The sequence below is a fragment of the Achroia grisella genome, unplaced genomic scaffold, assembly GCF_030625045.1.
Source record: "Achroia grisella isolate CSIRO2021 unplaced genomic scaffold, CSIRO_AGI_Agris_v1 utg660, whole genome shotgun sequence".
NCBI classification, from domain to species: domain Eukaryota; kingdom Metazoa; phylum Arthropoda; class Insecta; order Lepidoptera; family Pyralidae; genus Achroia; species Achroia grisella.
Window position 1 is genome coordinate 3,694,608 of NW_026712984.1, and position 17,137 is coordinate 3,711,744.

The window sequence follows — 17,137 nt, forward strand, 5'->3', positions numbered from 1 at the left end:
CATTTTTTAATAATAAATTATTTTTACTTTTATATAATTTGTATTCATTTTAACATCATAAATATTGTAATAGACTTTATTGTCATACTTAATCTTGTACCCGAGTTTTTTCTTTCACTAAGTAACTTCACGTTCTGAAAATAAATATTATTATATATAAATATAATATATAATAATTTATAAGTGGAACAAAAATTAACAAACCTTTACCAAACAACTATTTGTTCAATGTGGTAATATTTAGTAGTTTTATAGAGAAGTACCACAGATGGTGTTTGAGATACAGATTTGGCTTAGTTTAGACATTACTGCACGGGGCTTTTTAAGAACAATTTACTTTCCTGTATTACCTATCTACTGGATATAAAAAATTACCTAAGTCCATTTTGAAAGAATTTTGTAAAATAAATCATTATTTCGCCCTAAAATTATAAACGCCCTTCTTTTTTTTCTTTTTCTCTAATGCTGTTGGCCTCGGCTGGCCACTACAGTCACCAGTACAACATCTTGGCTCATTACAGGAAAGAAAGAAAATTAGTTACATATAAAAAAATACCATAATATCGGGGTAGATGTTAGACCGCGGCGTTATGTAATCGCGCTTGCATATACCACGCGGTGAACATATCCCCACCACGTTGCGGGTCACACACGGCCCGCCTGATGGCCATGCGCGGGTCAACGCCAGGTAACACTGGTTCCCCTTGCATAGGCGCACGGTTACATTTGCTATAAAAAATGTCATTATAATTAGAGAATCAGTGTCACAAGATTTTTTTAAAGAATATGAATTGGTTTTCCCCCTACGTTATAACAAAACAGTAAGCCAATGTGTGGAGATGTAGCACAACTCTAACCTATTTCGAGGGAGAAAGAAATTTTTACAAGGTTATAAGCTAGAGGGGCACCAGTGAAGGATTACAGGATGAGCATAAAGTTAGATAAGTTAGCATAAAACACTAAGCCAATGGGTAAAGTTGTAACAATTCTATCCTATTTCGGGGGAGAAAGAAATGCTACAAGGATTCTCTATTTTTACTCAGGTTGTTTTGCCATAAATACATTAACACTTACGACCTCCATGATCCAGATCCGGCCAATTCTCTGGTAGTCGCGAGGTATTAGTGAGCACCTCCATGGCTGCCAACTCAGCGCCGATGCAATGTCCTTCGCCGTGTCTAGTTGTCGTTTTGTTCAGCTCACAACATATACCACACGTGTGCGCTTTGCTTAATGTATCCCCCTATTACAGGCAATAGCTTAAATTTTAATTATCTACATATACTGATATTAGGGAGAGGTAAAGTTTATGAGGTTGTAGTGTTAGCTTCAGTATATAAAATTAGAATAATTATTTGTCAAATTTGTAATGTCACGAATTATTGGTGGCGCCCCAATTAGTCCAGAGAAGGAGAAAGGGTGCGACCTTCCCTCCGATCGCTCCCACGTCCAATTTAAACGGGGATCGAAATTATGACGGCCTGAGCCCAGGTTCGATCCCCTAGCAGTGCCCTTAGACTAAAGTCGTATCCGTCAGGCGCGAGTTGACTTTCTGCCGCTCTATAATCCTTCCGCGGGTTTGGAGTACCATCTGCACTTGCTCCTATCATTCGATGAAGCTGTAAAGGTCAGCTGCGGCCAACAGCATTAAAGTAGTCGAAAGTAAAAAAAAAAATGAAAGAGAAATAAAAATCAAATGCATATTGCTGCATCGACGTATCATTTATGAAACTTCCTAATAGTAGGTTGTATGCTTAAAACTAATATCCAACACTAAAGTATTTTTTTAAATTATTTTAGCGTTGGATAGCTCATTTATCGAGAAAGTCTATTAGTATTAACACCAACAACTAATAGGTGCGGCGCAAGTAAGAAAAATGTTACAAAAAGTGAGAAACCACGACGCTCAATATGAAGTTGCGCAGGACAGCTAGTTTTTTGGAAATCAGTGCCGGATTTCGATTCGGACATAAGTTTTTAGTTCTTAAGTTTGGGGTTTTGTAAAAACAATATGAAAATCATTACATATCGAAGAATATCGATACAGGGTAATGATAACTTACGGTTTTCCTGGAGCTGATACCACATTGGCACTCCTTCAGTCCGAGGGTGGCGCATTCAGCCGCGTGGCAACTGCCGTCAGCCAAGCATCGACCACCTAAACCACATCGGCAGTCCGTTGTGTTCACACACGTGCATTCCATATCTTGACTCTTACAGTCCTATCAAAGAATATTTACGTTAATTTGTTTTATATTATTTAATTTGACGGTCTGGGTGGTCTCGGTAGTGTAGCCGTTTAGTACACCGCTTTATTACTTCGTTACTTTAAATATTTGTATTCATGCGTATAATTGTTTGTATCGGTCTGGGTGTTTTCAATGTACCTATATTATGTATGTATTTACAAAAAGTATGTATTTATACCAGTAGTCTAGTACCTAAACACAAGTTCCGCTTACCTTGCCACTAGATGGCATCGTGTGAATTGTTGGGACATTATTAATTATGGATAATAAAAGATACAATACCTATACCTTCACCAATAACTTATGATCATCAGTCGTTTAGTCGTGAAAAGATAATGAACAGACAGATACACTTTTCGCATTTATTACGTATTTTTTTAATCTAGGACACTTCACACAGCGTCATTACATAGTTGCAAGCTATTTAGAACTTGTGTTATTGCTATTAGCCAACTAGACTAAACTAAAACTGATAGAATACTAAATACGTTTTTTTAAGTGTCCTGGATTATTATCATTAATAGAAGTACTTATTACAACCAATCCCCTTCCTCTAGAGTGATTAGTTTAGACTAGAGGTTTCCAAACTTTTAATTTTCGGTTTTGGGTAGACCCCCCATTCTTACCTTGTATCGAATTTTTGTAAATTTCTAACTGTAGTAAAGTTTAGTGTCAAAAAAGAGTAAAAAGCAGATGACTAGTGTCGTAGACTCCTTGCAGTTTGTTATAGACCCCTAGGGGTCGATATAGACCACTTTGGAAATCACTGGTTTAGACAGAAGAATTATGTATGTTATTATTATAATAATAAGAACTATGTACTATTATTTTATATGTGGTAACACTTACAATTCCGCTACTGGTATAGTCCGCATACTGACAATTTGTGTTACAACACAGCCCCTGGGAGGGATGACACATAGCAGTCGGGGCCACAGAGCAACCCTCCTTGTGTAATGTGCTGTAAAACAGTGACTATTATGAAATGTTTGTGTATTTATTATATTATCATGATTGGTGTAAAATTTATGAAATGTCATCTGATTGAATGCTAGTCTATATTAAACACTGATTTCCCTCGAGGTAGCTTACCCCTATAATGTAATGTTTTTGTATGTAATTGGAATGGCGAACACCAGGTTATCTGCTTGATGATGGTAATCGGTAACCGTCGCCTAAACGACTCTCCGAATATCATATAATCATGTGCCACCCGTGGTACCACGCATACGCCGCCAGTCGCCATTCCAGAAGACTCAGGTGCCATGTCTCTTATCCTTTACCACCAGAGGTATTTACATTTAATTACTTGTATATTTGTGTGCTGTAAGCTCAAAATTACTTGCCGATTTAAAAAATATTTCATAGACATACCGTGACACCCCTCATGCCTTGCCATTCTAGAAGACAAAGCTGTTATGCTTCGTAAAAACAACTTACTGATGACTAATATAGGTGATATAGGTGAGACTAAAAATCTAACTTTTTACAGTATACCTTTGTTTACTATTTAAAAAGTAATGTATACCCTTCTTCGAACACAAGAGCCCCGCCTGCTCGTGGTGTACAACACGGATCTTTTTGGCTGCAGCGTGATGGTAGACCGCAATCACACGCCTCACCCTCCTCCACTATACCTATATAAAAGGGGAGAGGATTTTAGTAATGTGGGAATTAGAGGCCCCATTGCAAGTCATATGAGGCAAGTCATATAGTAGACTTGACAGCTCTATCCCCACGCGGTCCGCTCAGGAAACCAACGCAGTTAAGTCCTAATATATTAGACATTATGTTTGGAATTGCAATAAAATAAAAAATATATCTTTAAAATATAAAAAATATATCTTTTTTAATAAAATTCTCATACAGTTTCACAAAGTTATCTGAGCCGGTAATAGCTTTTTTTTTCGGACTACACTAATGCCTTTACAACTTCACCGGACGATAGGGTGCGAGTATTCAAGCGAGGTACTCAAAACACGCGGTAGCACTTATGGAGCGGCTGGAGACCAACTCCGGCCTGACAGATACGACTGTAGTCTGACCACACCGCTAGAGGTTTGAACTTCGGTTCTTAGAGCTATTCATTTCGATCGCCGTTAGAATTGATCCAATGGGTGCCGGTGACAGCGTCGCTGTTGTTGCATAATGCACAACAATAGACTTAACATCAAAATAACATTTCAAAATGGTGGTATTAGTTACAGTTTCGGTCACCAGGTCACTGTAGATACTTTACCATTTCCGCAATAAGGCCTATCTTCTTCCGAGAGACAATAACTCATGCTGCTAAGAGTGGCAGCTATCAACCGTTTGCTGCACAGTGAGAACTCAAAGTTCTTGCCCGTGTCTGGTGTGGAGGACTGCGAACCCATGAGGTAACCGCGGCATTCAGGGTTCGGGAAGTTATCGTCGTGGTGAGCACCGAAGCTGTGCCCTGAAGGTAAGCGCAGATTTTTAATATCTATAGTAATACTAGCTGACCCCGCGAACGTTGTTTTGCCATATAAATTAAAATCGCTATTAAAAATAGGGATTGGTCACAAAAGAGTGAATATTTAGGTTTTAATACATACATTATAAAAATAAAAAAATGGTCCAAAAAATTAAAAAAAATGTTAGGGTGGACACCATCACTTAGGGATAAGGAAAATAGCCGATTCTCAGATCTACTGAATATGCATATGAAATTTCATAAAAATATGTATGTGTAGTTTCGGAGGAGTACGGTAAGAAACATTGTGACAAGAGAATTTTATAGAGATTACTTAGATAGGTTTCAAATCATAAAGCTGAAGGCATGAACAGCTACGAAACGAGTAATCTTCATCCAAAATTAACAATATATTTCATAGTGTGCATAGTAAGCTGTGTTTCAGTTAAAGACTGAGATAAGCAGTGAAATTACAGGATAAGAGGCATGATATTTCTTTCTTAGTCAGTCTGGAATGGCAGCGCTTTGTGGAATGTCGTAAATTCGTAATGTATGTATAGTTATTATATTAGTGGTATCACGGATGTCACATGATAACGTGATGCCCATAGTACTAATAATCCTACCAAAAAGGACGACGGCTACCAAAAAGGGCCGACACCTGTCATTCCAAGTATTCAAAAAATACAATTGATTGTTTTTTAAAAATATGAACACACCCATTTCATGTGCGAGAGTCAAAGCCGCTATCCTCTCGGGTACACGTTCCTTGTCCTCAGTGGTAGCGTGGGCGATTGCCAGGGTATTGAAGGAGCGACCAAATGCACGTCGGTCGCAGAGACCACCCGCTGCCCCACCCATTCCGCCTCCCAAGGACGTGAAACTATTCAACGAGTTAAATTACTGAATGTTTGCCAACACTATTAACTTACACTAAAGAAATCGTCAGTTCAAATCTGGCTGGCATAAGAAAAATATTGTGTGTCAATATATATTTCCAACTGACTATCCGGTATTAAGTACCTTTAACTTTATCTATTACAAAAATAATAATATTATATTCAAAAGTTTTTATCTATACATATAAATAAAATTGGAGTATCTGTTTATATTATTGAAGTAACCGTTTTTTACTACGTGCGTATGAATACAAACACGGTACATACACCAAAATATTTTTTTTTTCAATTTTTGTCTGTCTGTTCCGGCTAATCTCTGGAATGGCTGGACCGATTTTGACGGGACTTTTTTTTGCAGGTAGCTGATGTAATAAGGAGTAACTTAGGCTACTTTATTTCCGAAAAATAAAGTTAAATATCACGCGGACGAAGTCGCGGATGCAGCTACTTAATAATAATATTTAGTGCGCACAGATAAGAAATAAGGATAAAAAAGTATATTAAGCGACCATGGTTGAGGTTGGTTGGCGGTTCCAGCACGTTGAAACATTTATATTATGAATACCAGTGTTTGTATTGTCTGAGTGTTTTCATATAGAAAGAAGAAGAAAGTAAGAAAGAAAAATATTTATTGACAACCATTATTACATTTACATATTTGACAAATGTACATTTTACACATATACATATACATACACATATGCACACACACACTCATATACAAATATACATACATACACACTTAGAACAATTACAATAATTCATGGTATTTAAAATATATATTATTTAGTGATCAGTTGTTTAGTACCCATAACACAAGCTCTATTTAGCTAGGGACTACATGGCACGGGTGAATGTCCTGAGTTATTATTATATGATTTATAATAAAAATTCAATGTTGCTACCTTAGACCGAGAGTTCTATTTTGAAAAGCATGACCAGAGAAGGCTACTCCAAGACACACTTCCGATAAGCGACGAAGTCTTGCAAACTGCATCAGGTAATTTCGGCCATCTATAGCTTGATCATTAAGCAGGTTACCAAATACACGAGCGTTTGTCTCATCAGATGTCAGTACCAAGATATATTTCACTGAAAAACCTAAAGGTAAAATAATTATAAATTAACTAGTTAAAAATAACTAATTTGATGAGTTATTGACTATTAGCAGCTGACTATTATGCAGTTATTATTATATTAATACATATGTATTGTAACTGCAAGATAGTCAGTTCAATTTAAGAAACAAGACAAAAATAGTAATCTCTACAAAACAACACTGCAAATTTAGTCATATTGTAAAAAATCGATACCTATATTATCAGGCATGCCGTCCTCATCAAAATCTGCATTCCTGAAAATAATATCTGCTTGGGCTACCGCGTGCATCATTCTACGCACTACATGGTTCAGACTCGAGTTGGCGTCTTTCTCAAAGAATTCTTTGTCAGCTAGGAGTAGGAGGTCACATATTCTCGCACGGGCAATGCCAGGCATCCTATTATGTTCTTCTATTCGGTAAGGTAAATAAGGTAGGCGCTCCAAGAATTCTAGCTAGAAATAATACTCTATTTAGTTTTTTTCGGAATACTCTAATGCTGTTGGCCGCAGCTGGCCTTTATAGCTTCAACAGACGATAAGGGGCGAGTGCAGATGGCACTCAAAACCCGCGGAAGGACTTATGGAGTGGCTGAAGGCCAATTCCCGCCTGACAGATACGACTTTAGTCTGAGGGCACCGCTAGGGGTTCGAACCTCGACTCAGGCCGTCGTAATTTCGATCCCCGTTTGAATTGGATGGGGGATCAATCGGAGGGGACTCTGTTTAGTGTCTTATAAAGCAAACAAGGTAGACTTATGTAAAAAATCCTCTGCGTGGGTACCTCAGTCTGGCCTATTTTAGTCACCAAACAGTTTGCTTTGTAAGATGAGTTTCGGTTGAATGGTGGTTGTAGCAGTGAAGTTATAGGATATGGAGGCATGCTATCGTGGTCCTCCGGAATGACAAGGACTGAGTTACCACTCAGTCAGATATCATGCGATGACCATGAGGTATCATGCGATGACCATGATACCTCATGGTCATCGCATGATATCATCATGTCCATGACGTTGTCTGTGTATATATAGATGTGCATATTAATATCAATATACATTTGTGCTATGCTTCCATGATCGATTCTTCCAACATCCACGGGCGATATTATCCGTCTAAGTATCAAACTGAATTTAGTTTGCTACTAGACGCATTTGAGTGAATTCTTCTGGATTATTATTACTAGATTTAATACGGTTTTTAAGTAAACAACTTCACCTGATCACCTGTGCATGATCACGTCGAGATCTCGGCGCCGCCATGTTATCATTTTCAAACGCGCCAAAGAACTTATTCGGGTCATCTTTACCATATGGGTCTGCGTGCAGGGTGCGATTGCCTGGAAGTTTATTTAGGCGCTGATTACGATGAGGATGATAGCTGGTGCTCACAGCCCGCGTGATGGTGAATATCCGTCATAGATCAAAAAGTACTTGCAGAACTAGAGATATCTCTAGTCTGAAGCTTGATCCGCCCTAAACTAATAACTAAAACATTTGGATATGTATGTAAAAATCTCGCATAACAATATTTTTCCGAGATATTCTCGGCTCGCCGGTGTAAATTATGAGATACAATTGTTTTATTGACTTCAGTATTGGAACTACCGGGCCATAGACACGCGTGATCGGGTTCCTAGTAAACAATTAAATCAGGAGCATTCAGACTATACCATTCAGAATTAAGGCCATGAGTATATTTCCTATTACTTTAGAGTACATGCACATTCCTTCTTTGATTATGATATTTACAACTTAAAAGAGTGAACTAATAATATTGTTCAATGATAAAAATTGCAATTAAATTTTATAAAGCCACTAGCTCTTTTATTTTATACATACGAGTATTACAGTCAATCGCAGACAACCACAAACTTTATTTAGGCTACAGGTACGCACACCAAAAAACAAATTATTTTTAATGATAGAATAAAAATGATTTAATCAGAGAGCGACTGTAAAATGTCGTCTACGTGGGTACATCAGTCTCACCTCTTTCAGCCGCAAAGCAGCTTGCTTTGTTTCGTTTGTAGGGTCAGATCAGGTAGTGAAATTACCGGATAAAACTCATGATGTCTTAATGCTCTGGAATGGCAATGAATGAGTATCACGAGGTATCACGTCTATCACATGACACCGTGATGTTTTTCTCCTCGTACATTGATAGTTACCACTTACTATCCATATGTTTAGTATTTCAGATATGTAAAAAAATAACTTACCTAAATGAAGAACCCCATAAAACTGATGGTCATCACCAATATAACCTTCGGCCGAGCCAGCTGAAGGATCTTCTATAGGAAATCCATACGCCATAGTGACGTCAGCGAGGGAGAAAGTGGTGATATCATCTTCGGGATCAGGGTCTAGGAATAAAGCAGTCCGGTGCGTGGTCAATGTGGAAGATCCTAGAATAAGTGCTGTTTTGTCAATACGTTGAAATTCGATTAATTTTTTTTACGAAAAGTCAAATTCTAAGAATCGTTTTTATTTAGGTGATTTTGGTTACTTATACGTATGTAAGCCAATAGGTAGGGAAAATTCAATATATACATTTTGAATTTTCCCTACCGTCTACTTCAAGGTACAGTTTCACTTGAGAAGAACTGACAAGAAAACTAGTATCTTTAAAGACGAAACTTTTATTTGAGTAAAATATGCGAGATTAAAATAATTTTATGACTTTTTTGCGAAAGGTCAACAGTAATTACCGTCATTAGATACACAGCCATTACTGCCTAAAATTCACATACATAGCTTTTATATCCTCAAAAAAAAAAGCAAAACGAAAACTTTTTGGAAAATAAAATTACATTTATTTTATTTTATACATAATAATTGGAATAATAATGACAAAATAAGTATATAGACAAACAATCGTAAAGCCGCTACGTGGTTATTTGATGCCATAGTAACAACTCGCGTTGCTATTCCTGAGGACTCGCGTTTAGAACACATTATTATTAATATAGTTAAACGGGTTTAACACGCATAATTTTATGGCAAATAAAGGTATTTAACTCTCTCAGGTTAGCTTGTGACCACGACTAGTGCAACCTAGTCGAGAAAGGACAGAAACAGTGTTATGTTATATAATTTCACAGTCGTTTCGCGATTCAATCAACAAAAAGTTGTTTAAAGGAAGAAATAGGTGAAATAGTCACATATGTAGAGTCACGTGGGGCAAGTGTGCGCACTTAAGGTTTGAAGTATCATATAATAAAATATTTGAAGTTAACTGGAACAAAACAAGGTTTATTATATAAAATATTTAATAATCAACAACTTAAATGCAAAATAAATAATTATCATTTACACAAATTCTTTGGAAATCAACAAAATCAAAACTGTTTAAATGCGCACACTTACCCAAGTATAGGGGTAAGTGTGCGCAGTAGTGCGGGTAAGTGTACGCAACATGTAACATACAGTAAATAGAGTCAGACTCATATGATAAACCAGAAAATAGACATCCTCAACCTAATAATACATCAGTTCATATAATTCCTTTTCAAAGTTATTGCATTGTTCATGCCACCAGCTCTTACAGATGCTGTATTGGATCCAGTCTTCATTCGGTGGAAATATGTATTTTTCTCCACACAGTGGGCAAAATAATTCCTGCTCATCATTTTATTTATTTTCAGATCAAGTCGTATCTTCTTTTTTGGCAATTTATTCTTCCTCTTGTTTTTTGTTTTTCCAATTCTACTTTATAAGGACTTACAGTATCAATGATTGACTTTTTGCCTTTCTTTCGCCGATTTTGAATCACAGTCATTCATCCAAGAAATGCCTAAGGCCAACTTCGGTATTTCTTGGATGGATGACTGTCGTACATATTCATTCCTAGACGAAGGTACACTCATTATTGCGGGTGCCACACTGTCGTTTGCTACCAACCTCCGAAATTAATCTTTTACAGCTTCTAGCTGTTCCTCTGTGACAACACTTCTATCCGGCATTTCTTTTATAATCGAGGCATTTTTTATGTATAATTAAACTCTGAAATAACAAATTGCATCATAAATACAAAGCCAAAGCGGAGCGGGGTAAGTATTCGCATGCGCACACTTACCCGACATTCGTATGCGCACACTTGCCCCAAACCATCAAAATAAAATTTAACCAGAACTGAGCAATATTACGTAATCGTCATCACCAAAAGATTAAACACGGCTTATATTACATAAAATGTACTGTTCGATGGTATAAAGCATGATTTCAAAATATAAATATATTACAAAGGAATGAGTCTCTCATTTAAGACAAAAATCGCTATATTTCAAGCAAAAAACAATACTCACTTACAGAAACAAATGGTTCACCGGCGGACAGTGAAAAAGTTGCACTAAGTATAGCCTTTTGTGCGCTAATGAGGAGGGGTGTTATCAGTTCGTACCTATAAACCGTTTTTGAAATACTTCGAGTGCGTACACTTACCCGCTGCGCACACTTGCCCCACGTGACTCTACATATGTGACTTTGTACATTCAAGATTGCCGGTATTTTTTTTTTTCGTGCGTAATCGACTAATTATTACAAAAAGCTACTAATTAATGTATACCTATAGCTTTTAGCTTTAAACAAAGCAGATGCGTTTCTTTCCCAAATTTAGCTTCAATAAGTTTAAATCCATATGAACTGCAGATTGCATAGCCTCTTCGATCAATGTTTATCTCTTCTTTTGTGATCTTAGTTAGATATCCGATAATCCAGTAATAAAGTATTACGGTTGGATGCATGATGAAATATTATTTTATAATTTAAATGAAGTCATATCAAATAGTGACAGTGTGACAGGACTTTCTTTCTTTCATACCCACTTATTTAGTAAGCAGTTGTAAGAGTTTTTATTTAGTCTACACTAATATTATAAAGAACAGTGATTTAGTATTGATTATAGATTGAGTATTGCTATGTATTTTTTTTATTTTCTCTAGTCCATTCTTCCAATTCATTCAGACGATTAGGATTATGTTTAGGAACTTCTTTTCTTTGTCCTGTCCATTTTTGCTAATAAATGTACGCATAGACGAAATATTGATATGCAAGTTGTGTCTTAACTCGAATGACGAACAATACTTGAATATCTCATAAATTAGTATGTATGTCGTATAAGAAACCAATTAGAGTGCATCGAAATAGCGAAGTAATCATTATGTGTGTATGTTAAAGTAATTACACCACGACTCGTATGTCTGACAAGAGACTAGCAGTGTGCCAACACCGATATCTTTATGGTAGAACCGTCTGGAAGCTCATTTTACTAGGATTCTTTATCCAAATTAAAATACTTTTTTTTGCTTTTGTGTTTTTGTTATCGATGTTAGGGATAACCCAATTTTGGGTTTTTTATCATCGATATTTGCCTAACTGGAGAATGTGTCGGAAAAATAAATTGGCACACAAAGTGTTTCTCTGATGTCGATCAGATTTGAACTCTCGACTTTTTGGATATAAATGGCTACTCCATTTATCGATCTAGGGTACGATAGTAGAGTATTATAAAAAGGAAAGATATTTTTTTAATGATTTTTAGTTTGTAAGGAAAAACCTAAAAAACAATTTATTCAAAAAATATTTCTTTTAGCTTAGACATTATTAATTCAAATTCAAATTCTTATTCTGCCGGTGGGAAGTTACTAGGAAAAGAATAAGTATTAACTAAAAAATTACAAATTAAAGATAAAAGCCAGTGAATTAAAGTAGGTAATTATTAATGATATCTTTTAGACAACATTTATAAGTTGTACCTAAGCGATAAATTAAAAATAAGTAAAAAATAATAATTTTATGTAACTTCCGACACGGAAAAAAAGCATAAAATAAATAAAAAAAGTCATAGACCTCAAAAAGATTGAGATATTTTTACACAGATGTACGGAAGAAAATTGAAACTTATAATACGAAAAATGGTATTATAAGTTTCAATATATTCTTCTTCTGCGTCTTCTTTTGCGTCGAGGGCTAAAATGAAATAAAAAGAAATGAGGGCTAATAACACAGAGAGACTCTGACATATAGATAAGTGAAACTTTTTTTTTCTTTTATTTATTTAGAACACCGTTGTTTTTTTGTTTCGGGGGCTAAAAAGAAAGGATGGACGTTTCCACTAGTACATAATTCCACGCCATCGTGGGTTACCGTGAATCATGAAAGTCAACGACTCAGGACGTATCGGTGGCTATTTATAGAATAAGTATTAATGAATTACCTTTAAAAACTATGCAACTATGCACTGAATAAACTTACCTGTACATCATATTGTCGAGTTACGTCACACTGGCAGGCTTATCTCTGAAATATTTAGTTAGAGTTTATCTTTAAATTTATTTAATCTCATTATTTAGTCGCACGTTTAATTCCTATACAATTAAAATAATTTTATTCATGATTTTTATGTAAAAAGCTGTGTACTTTTTTAAATTTATACATATTTTTATAATAACCCTGGACAATTCACACAGCTTCATCTAGTCCCAAGCTAAGCAGAGGTTGTGTTACGGCTACTAGACCACTGATACATATAGTTAGATATTATTATTTGTAAATAATATACACAGAAAACACTCAGATTTTTTATCTGATATTTTTATAAGTGACTGTAAAGTTAGATTGCAGATATTTGGTTTGGAAGCTTTTGAGATTGTTGCATAAATTTTGTATTTTTATGCAAAATACTCTTTCAGTCTAAATTCAAGTATGTACCTCTATTTATAACTTGTGCATTAAAAGGAGAGCATACTGTGATATACATACATACTCATCCATTTTACAAAGATCAAAACGTCTAACCTGTCTGGCACCAAAACTCGTTGTCTCTGGATAGATTTCTGACTTACACTACGGTAATGGAAACATCTACGTCTAGTAGAAATAGAAATAATCTTTATTCAAATAAACTCATTACCAGCACTTTTGAATAGTCATATTTTGATTCTACCACTCATTCGGAATGCAGATTCATCACAAGAAGAATGAGCAAGAAACTTATGTGTTGCTCTTTTTAATAGATGTTTTTTATATAAATAATTCAGTATAACAAGTAAGAGGATAGTCAACATAGAAATCGCTACGCACTCATTATTAGTGTGAATAGTAGTCTCTTATTAGATTGAGGATACTGGATATCATATTATTATTAAGGGGACCGTGAAGGTTTTATACATATACTATTAATTCACAAACATACATTAGTATTTGTTAACATAATATCCGTGTGCATAAAGCATTAGGCTATAAATAACTAAAAATGAAAAAGTCTTGCGTGCAGAATGCCACGGGAAAGAGTCTGAGCATCTTCCATATAACTAGGGCTGTCAATCGCTGACTTAAACCATCTATAAACTGATAACGATATCAGAACAGTGGTTAGGAAGCAATGATTGAAGCACTTCCTGCATGTCTATTATAATTCAATTTGAAAAAAAGACGGTATGCCAAATCTTCTGAAATAAAGAAAAAAGCTTCTAAAATAAGATCAAAACATCTCAATATTTAAAACAGTTTTTAGAGATTTGGCGATCCATACCGGCTTCGCACGGATGCGTTAAAAATCTTTGAATTTAACGGCTTGTTTTATAATATAACATGCATGTATTATACATATAAACCTTTCTATTGGATAACTCTATCTATTTCTGAAAATTAAATTAAAATCCGTTGCGTAATTTAAAAGATATAAGCGAATACATAGCGCCGGCGACTTTGATTTGTACTATATAACTTGTTAAGGGCAACCTTAGCTGTTGTAATAAATTATGTAGCACGCTACCAGTAACTCTACACCTCGGACAAGTCTTGATGAGGTTCAAAGAAACGGTACTCTATACTTTGACCACAGATTAATATAATTCAAGGTATTTAATTTTCATTATAATTATATTTACGTATCCGTTCACTACTTTAATGTTATACAATACTTTATAAGTTACTTAAACTATGGTCTTACTCTCTCAGTTATGTTTTATTACTATGGGTTAATAATTCTGTGTAAATGTGTAATAAATATTATTATATATGCATTTATTTTTATCTTTATACCACTATAGTATAGATTTCGTTATTAGTAGGTATTTAGTTTTATTGAAACTTTAGAGTAAATAATTTTCTAAACACATTTTATAAAACTTAATATTTCTACTTGTTTTAATTATTGATTTAACTTTAATTTAATTAAAACTGAGTCGTTTTTTAATGGATAAATGTAACATTGATCGTTTAATAGAACGTAGATAGGTACAGGTCACCACTTAAACATTGTAACAGTCTCAATACATATAAAAAACTTTAACAGTACACTTAAGAAATATATATGGAATGTTCTTAAATATTTTCCATATTTACAAAAACCAACCACAACCACGACCACAAACCAACACCAGAGGAGTAAATCTTCTCGATTAAAACAAGCAATATCAAAATCAAACAAATCTTTTAATTTATTTTGATTATATATTACATGCCATGTAGTTACTATGTCATGTCCGAATTTGAACTGTTGTTTACTTACATCTAGCTCCCTAACTATGACTGTCAAAATACTTGTTTGTCAGTCATACAATGGCTATATGGGCTGAGTCCTTTTGCCTTTCCCTAAAACGGGAAAAACCGTACCAAAAAAAAAAAGTGCCGTTGTCAGAAAAATAAAATAATAATGTGATAGACCTAATACATATATTAAATAATACTATCTGAGAAATTTTAAAGAAATAACAGAAGTAGGTATACAACACCGTAATTAAGTTTACAAATCAATATTAGTTTACCATCGAAGGTGACAGGGTGGTTCGTAGTAATTTTTTACCCACTGAATATGATCGTGAATTTATCAATATAACAGATCAGATATGCTCATCTTATTCTCCACTGGTCCTGGGTAATTGTCCCAGTTAAGATTTTAGATTTCTTAAAATACCAGTATTTCTTAAAATAGCCAGCGTATACCGTTAGTGCTGAAGGGTGCAACGATCTATTATTAAAAAACATTAAAATAAAGAACCCTAAAAAAGAAACCTATAGGTGTACCTACTTTAATAAATTGTGTAGAGACCCCAATTGACCAATAAGCACATGATTTAAAATACCAGCTGGAGTTCTTGATGTTTATTTTTTCAATTTCGATTCGAAGAGAATTTGATTTATGAATACAACAAATATAATAAGTTTAGTTCAAATTACTAGTGGACCCAACAGAGGTTGTCCTGGTATTGACTTCGCATTGATATAAATAATTTAAAAAATACTCGCAACTTTTAATGTTATTTTTTTATAAGACCCTTCTTCTGTTTTTCTGTCCATATCAAACACAAAAAAAGGAATTGGAGTAATCGGTACAGCCGTCACGTGTGATGCTGTTACCAAGGGAAATAGAGATTATTTTTTATATACATACATCTTAATATATAAATTTTATATCTTATATAAATATAAAATTTATATATTATATTATATATATAGTAGGCATAAGAATAGGTTGCTAATTTTATACCCCTAAGTGATAAGGGTGGCTCACCCAAAAAATGTTCTTTATTTTTTTACAATTTTTTTATGTTTAGGCATTAAAAATAAATTCAATCCTAAATTTTCACCCCTACCATGAACCTATTTTTTATAAGCGATATTAATTTATATGTCAAAACAACGTTTGCCTGGACAGCTAGTATATTGTATATCGATAAAAGCTGCAAACATTAGTACTAAATCTACCAAAGATAGATTTTCTACAAAGTTCCTTATGTACCTTTATCTTCTTAATTCAGCTGCCAAACAGCATGCATTTTAAGTTGTAAGCCTGAGGACAGGTCAGTGAATCTATCGTGGCTAATTAAAATTACACCCATGACGTCAGATTTTTTTTTATCGGATGTTAATGGAATGGTGCACCTGCCTACGCTTACGGTTTACGCTGGCGGGGCACCATTGGAAAATGATCAGATGAACACGGTCAGGTCAGTAAGCTCATCGTGACAAATACACTAGGAATTTATCACGATGGTTTCCAGGTGGAACTGCATGGAGGTCAACCTGATACGGTACATTACTAGTTATGGGGACATCAATCCATATTAATAACAATCCTCTTACCCCTATGACGCTCAGATTGGAATTCTTAGTGAGCTCGTGAGATAAACAATACACCAAAAAAACATTCCATATCAATAGAGAAGGCAGTAAACCACAGGCCTATGATGCTATTCTATTATTAAAAATAATTAATTCGCTCGTCCAAGTGTATGTAGTACAGTACAGTACGTATACGTAGTACAGTCAGCTACATAAAAATGTTACACGATGGTAAATTGTATGCTGGGGTTTATTTAGACTTTTTACTACCATTATTATCATTATAACACCAGCCACTTAACACTTTTTCTTAGTACTTACTTTTCAAGCGACATGTCGTCGGTTGAGGAGAACAAATATTTATACATTACATTTTACAAACAATCATATTAA

General features: G+C 34.8%; 1 protein-coding gene across 1 annotated transcript; it reads right to left on the reverse strand.

The window, feature by feature from the left end:
- Positions 1–65: 65 nt before the first annotated feature.
- LOC131849680 (disintegrin and metalloproteinase domain-containing protein 10-like) lies at positions 66–11,431 on the reverse strand (the record flags this gene model as incomplete). The annotated part of the gene is made up of 13 exons (XM_059199793.1): positions 11,244–11,431; positions 8,899–9,084; positions 7,904–8,016; positions 6,896–7,136; positions 6,488–6,683; positions 5,403–5,566; positions 4,489–4,686; positions 3,778–3,886; positions 3,099–3,210; positions 2,064–2,222; positions 1,075–1,243; positions 557–729; positions 66–134 (listed from the first exon to the last, which is right to left on the reverse strand). Coding segments are annotated over exons 1-13 (2,067 nt in total), but the record flags the coding sequence as incomplete, so codon positions are not given.
- Positions 11,432–17,137: the final 5,706 nt, after the last annotated feature.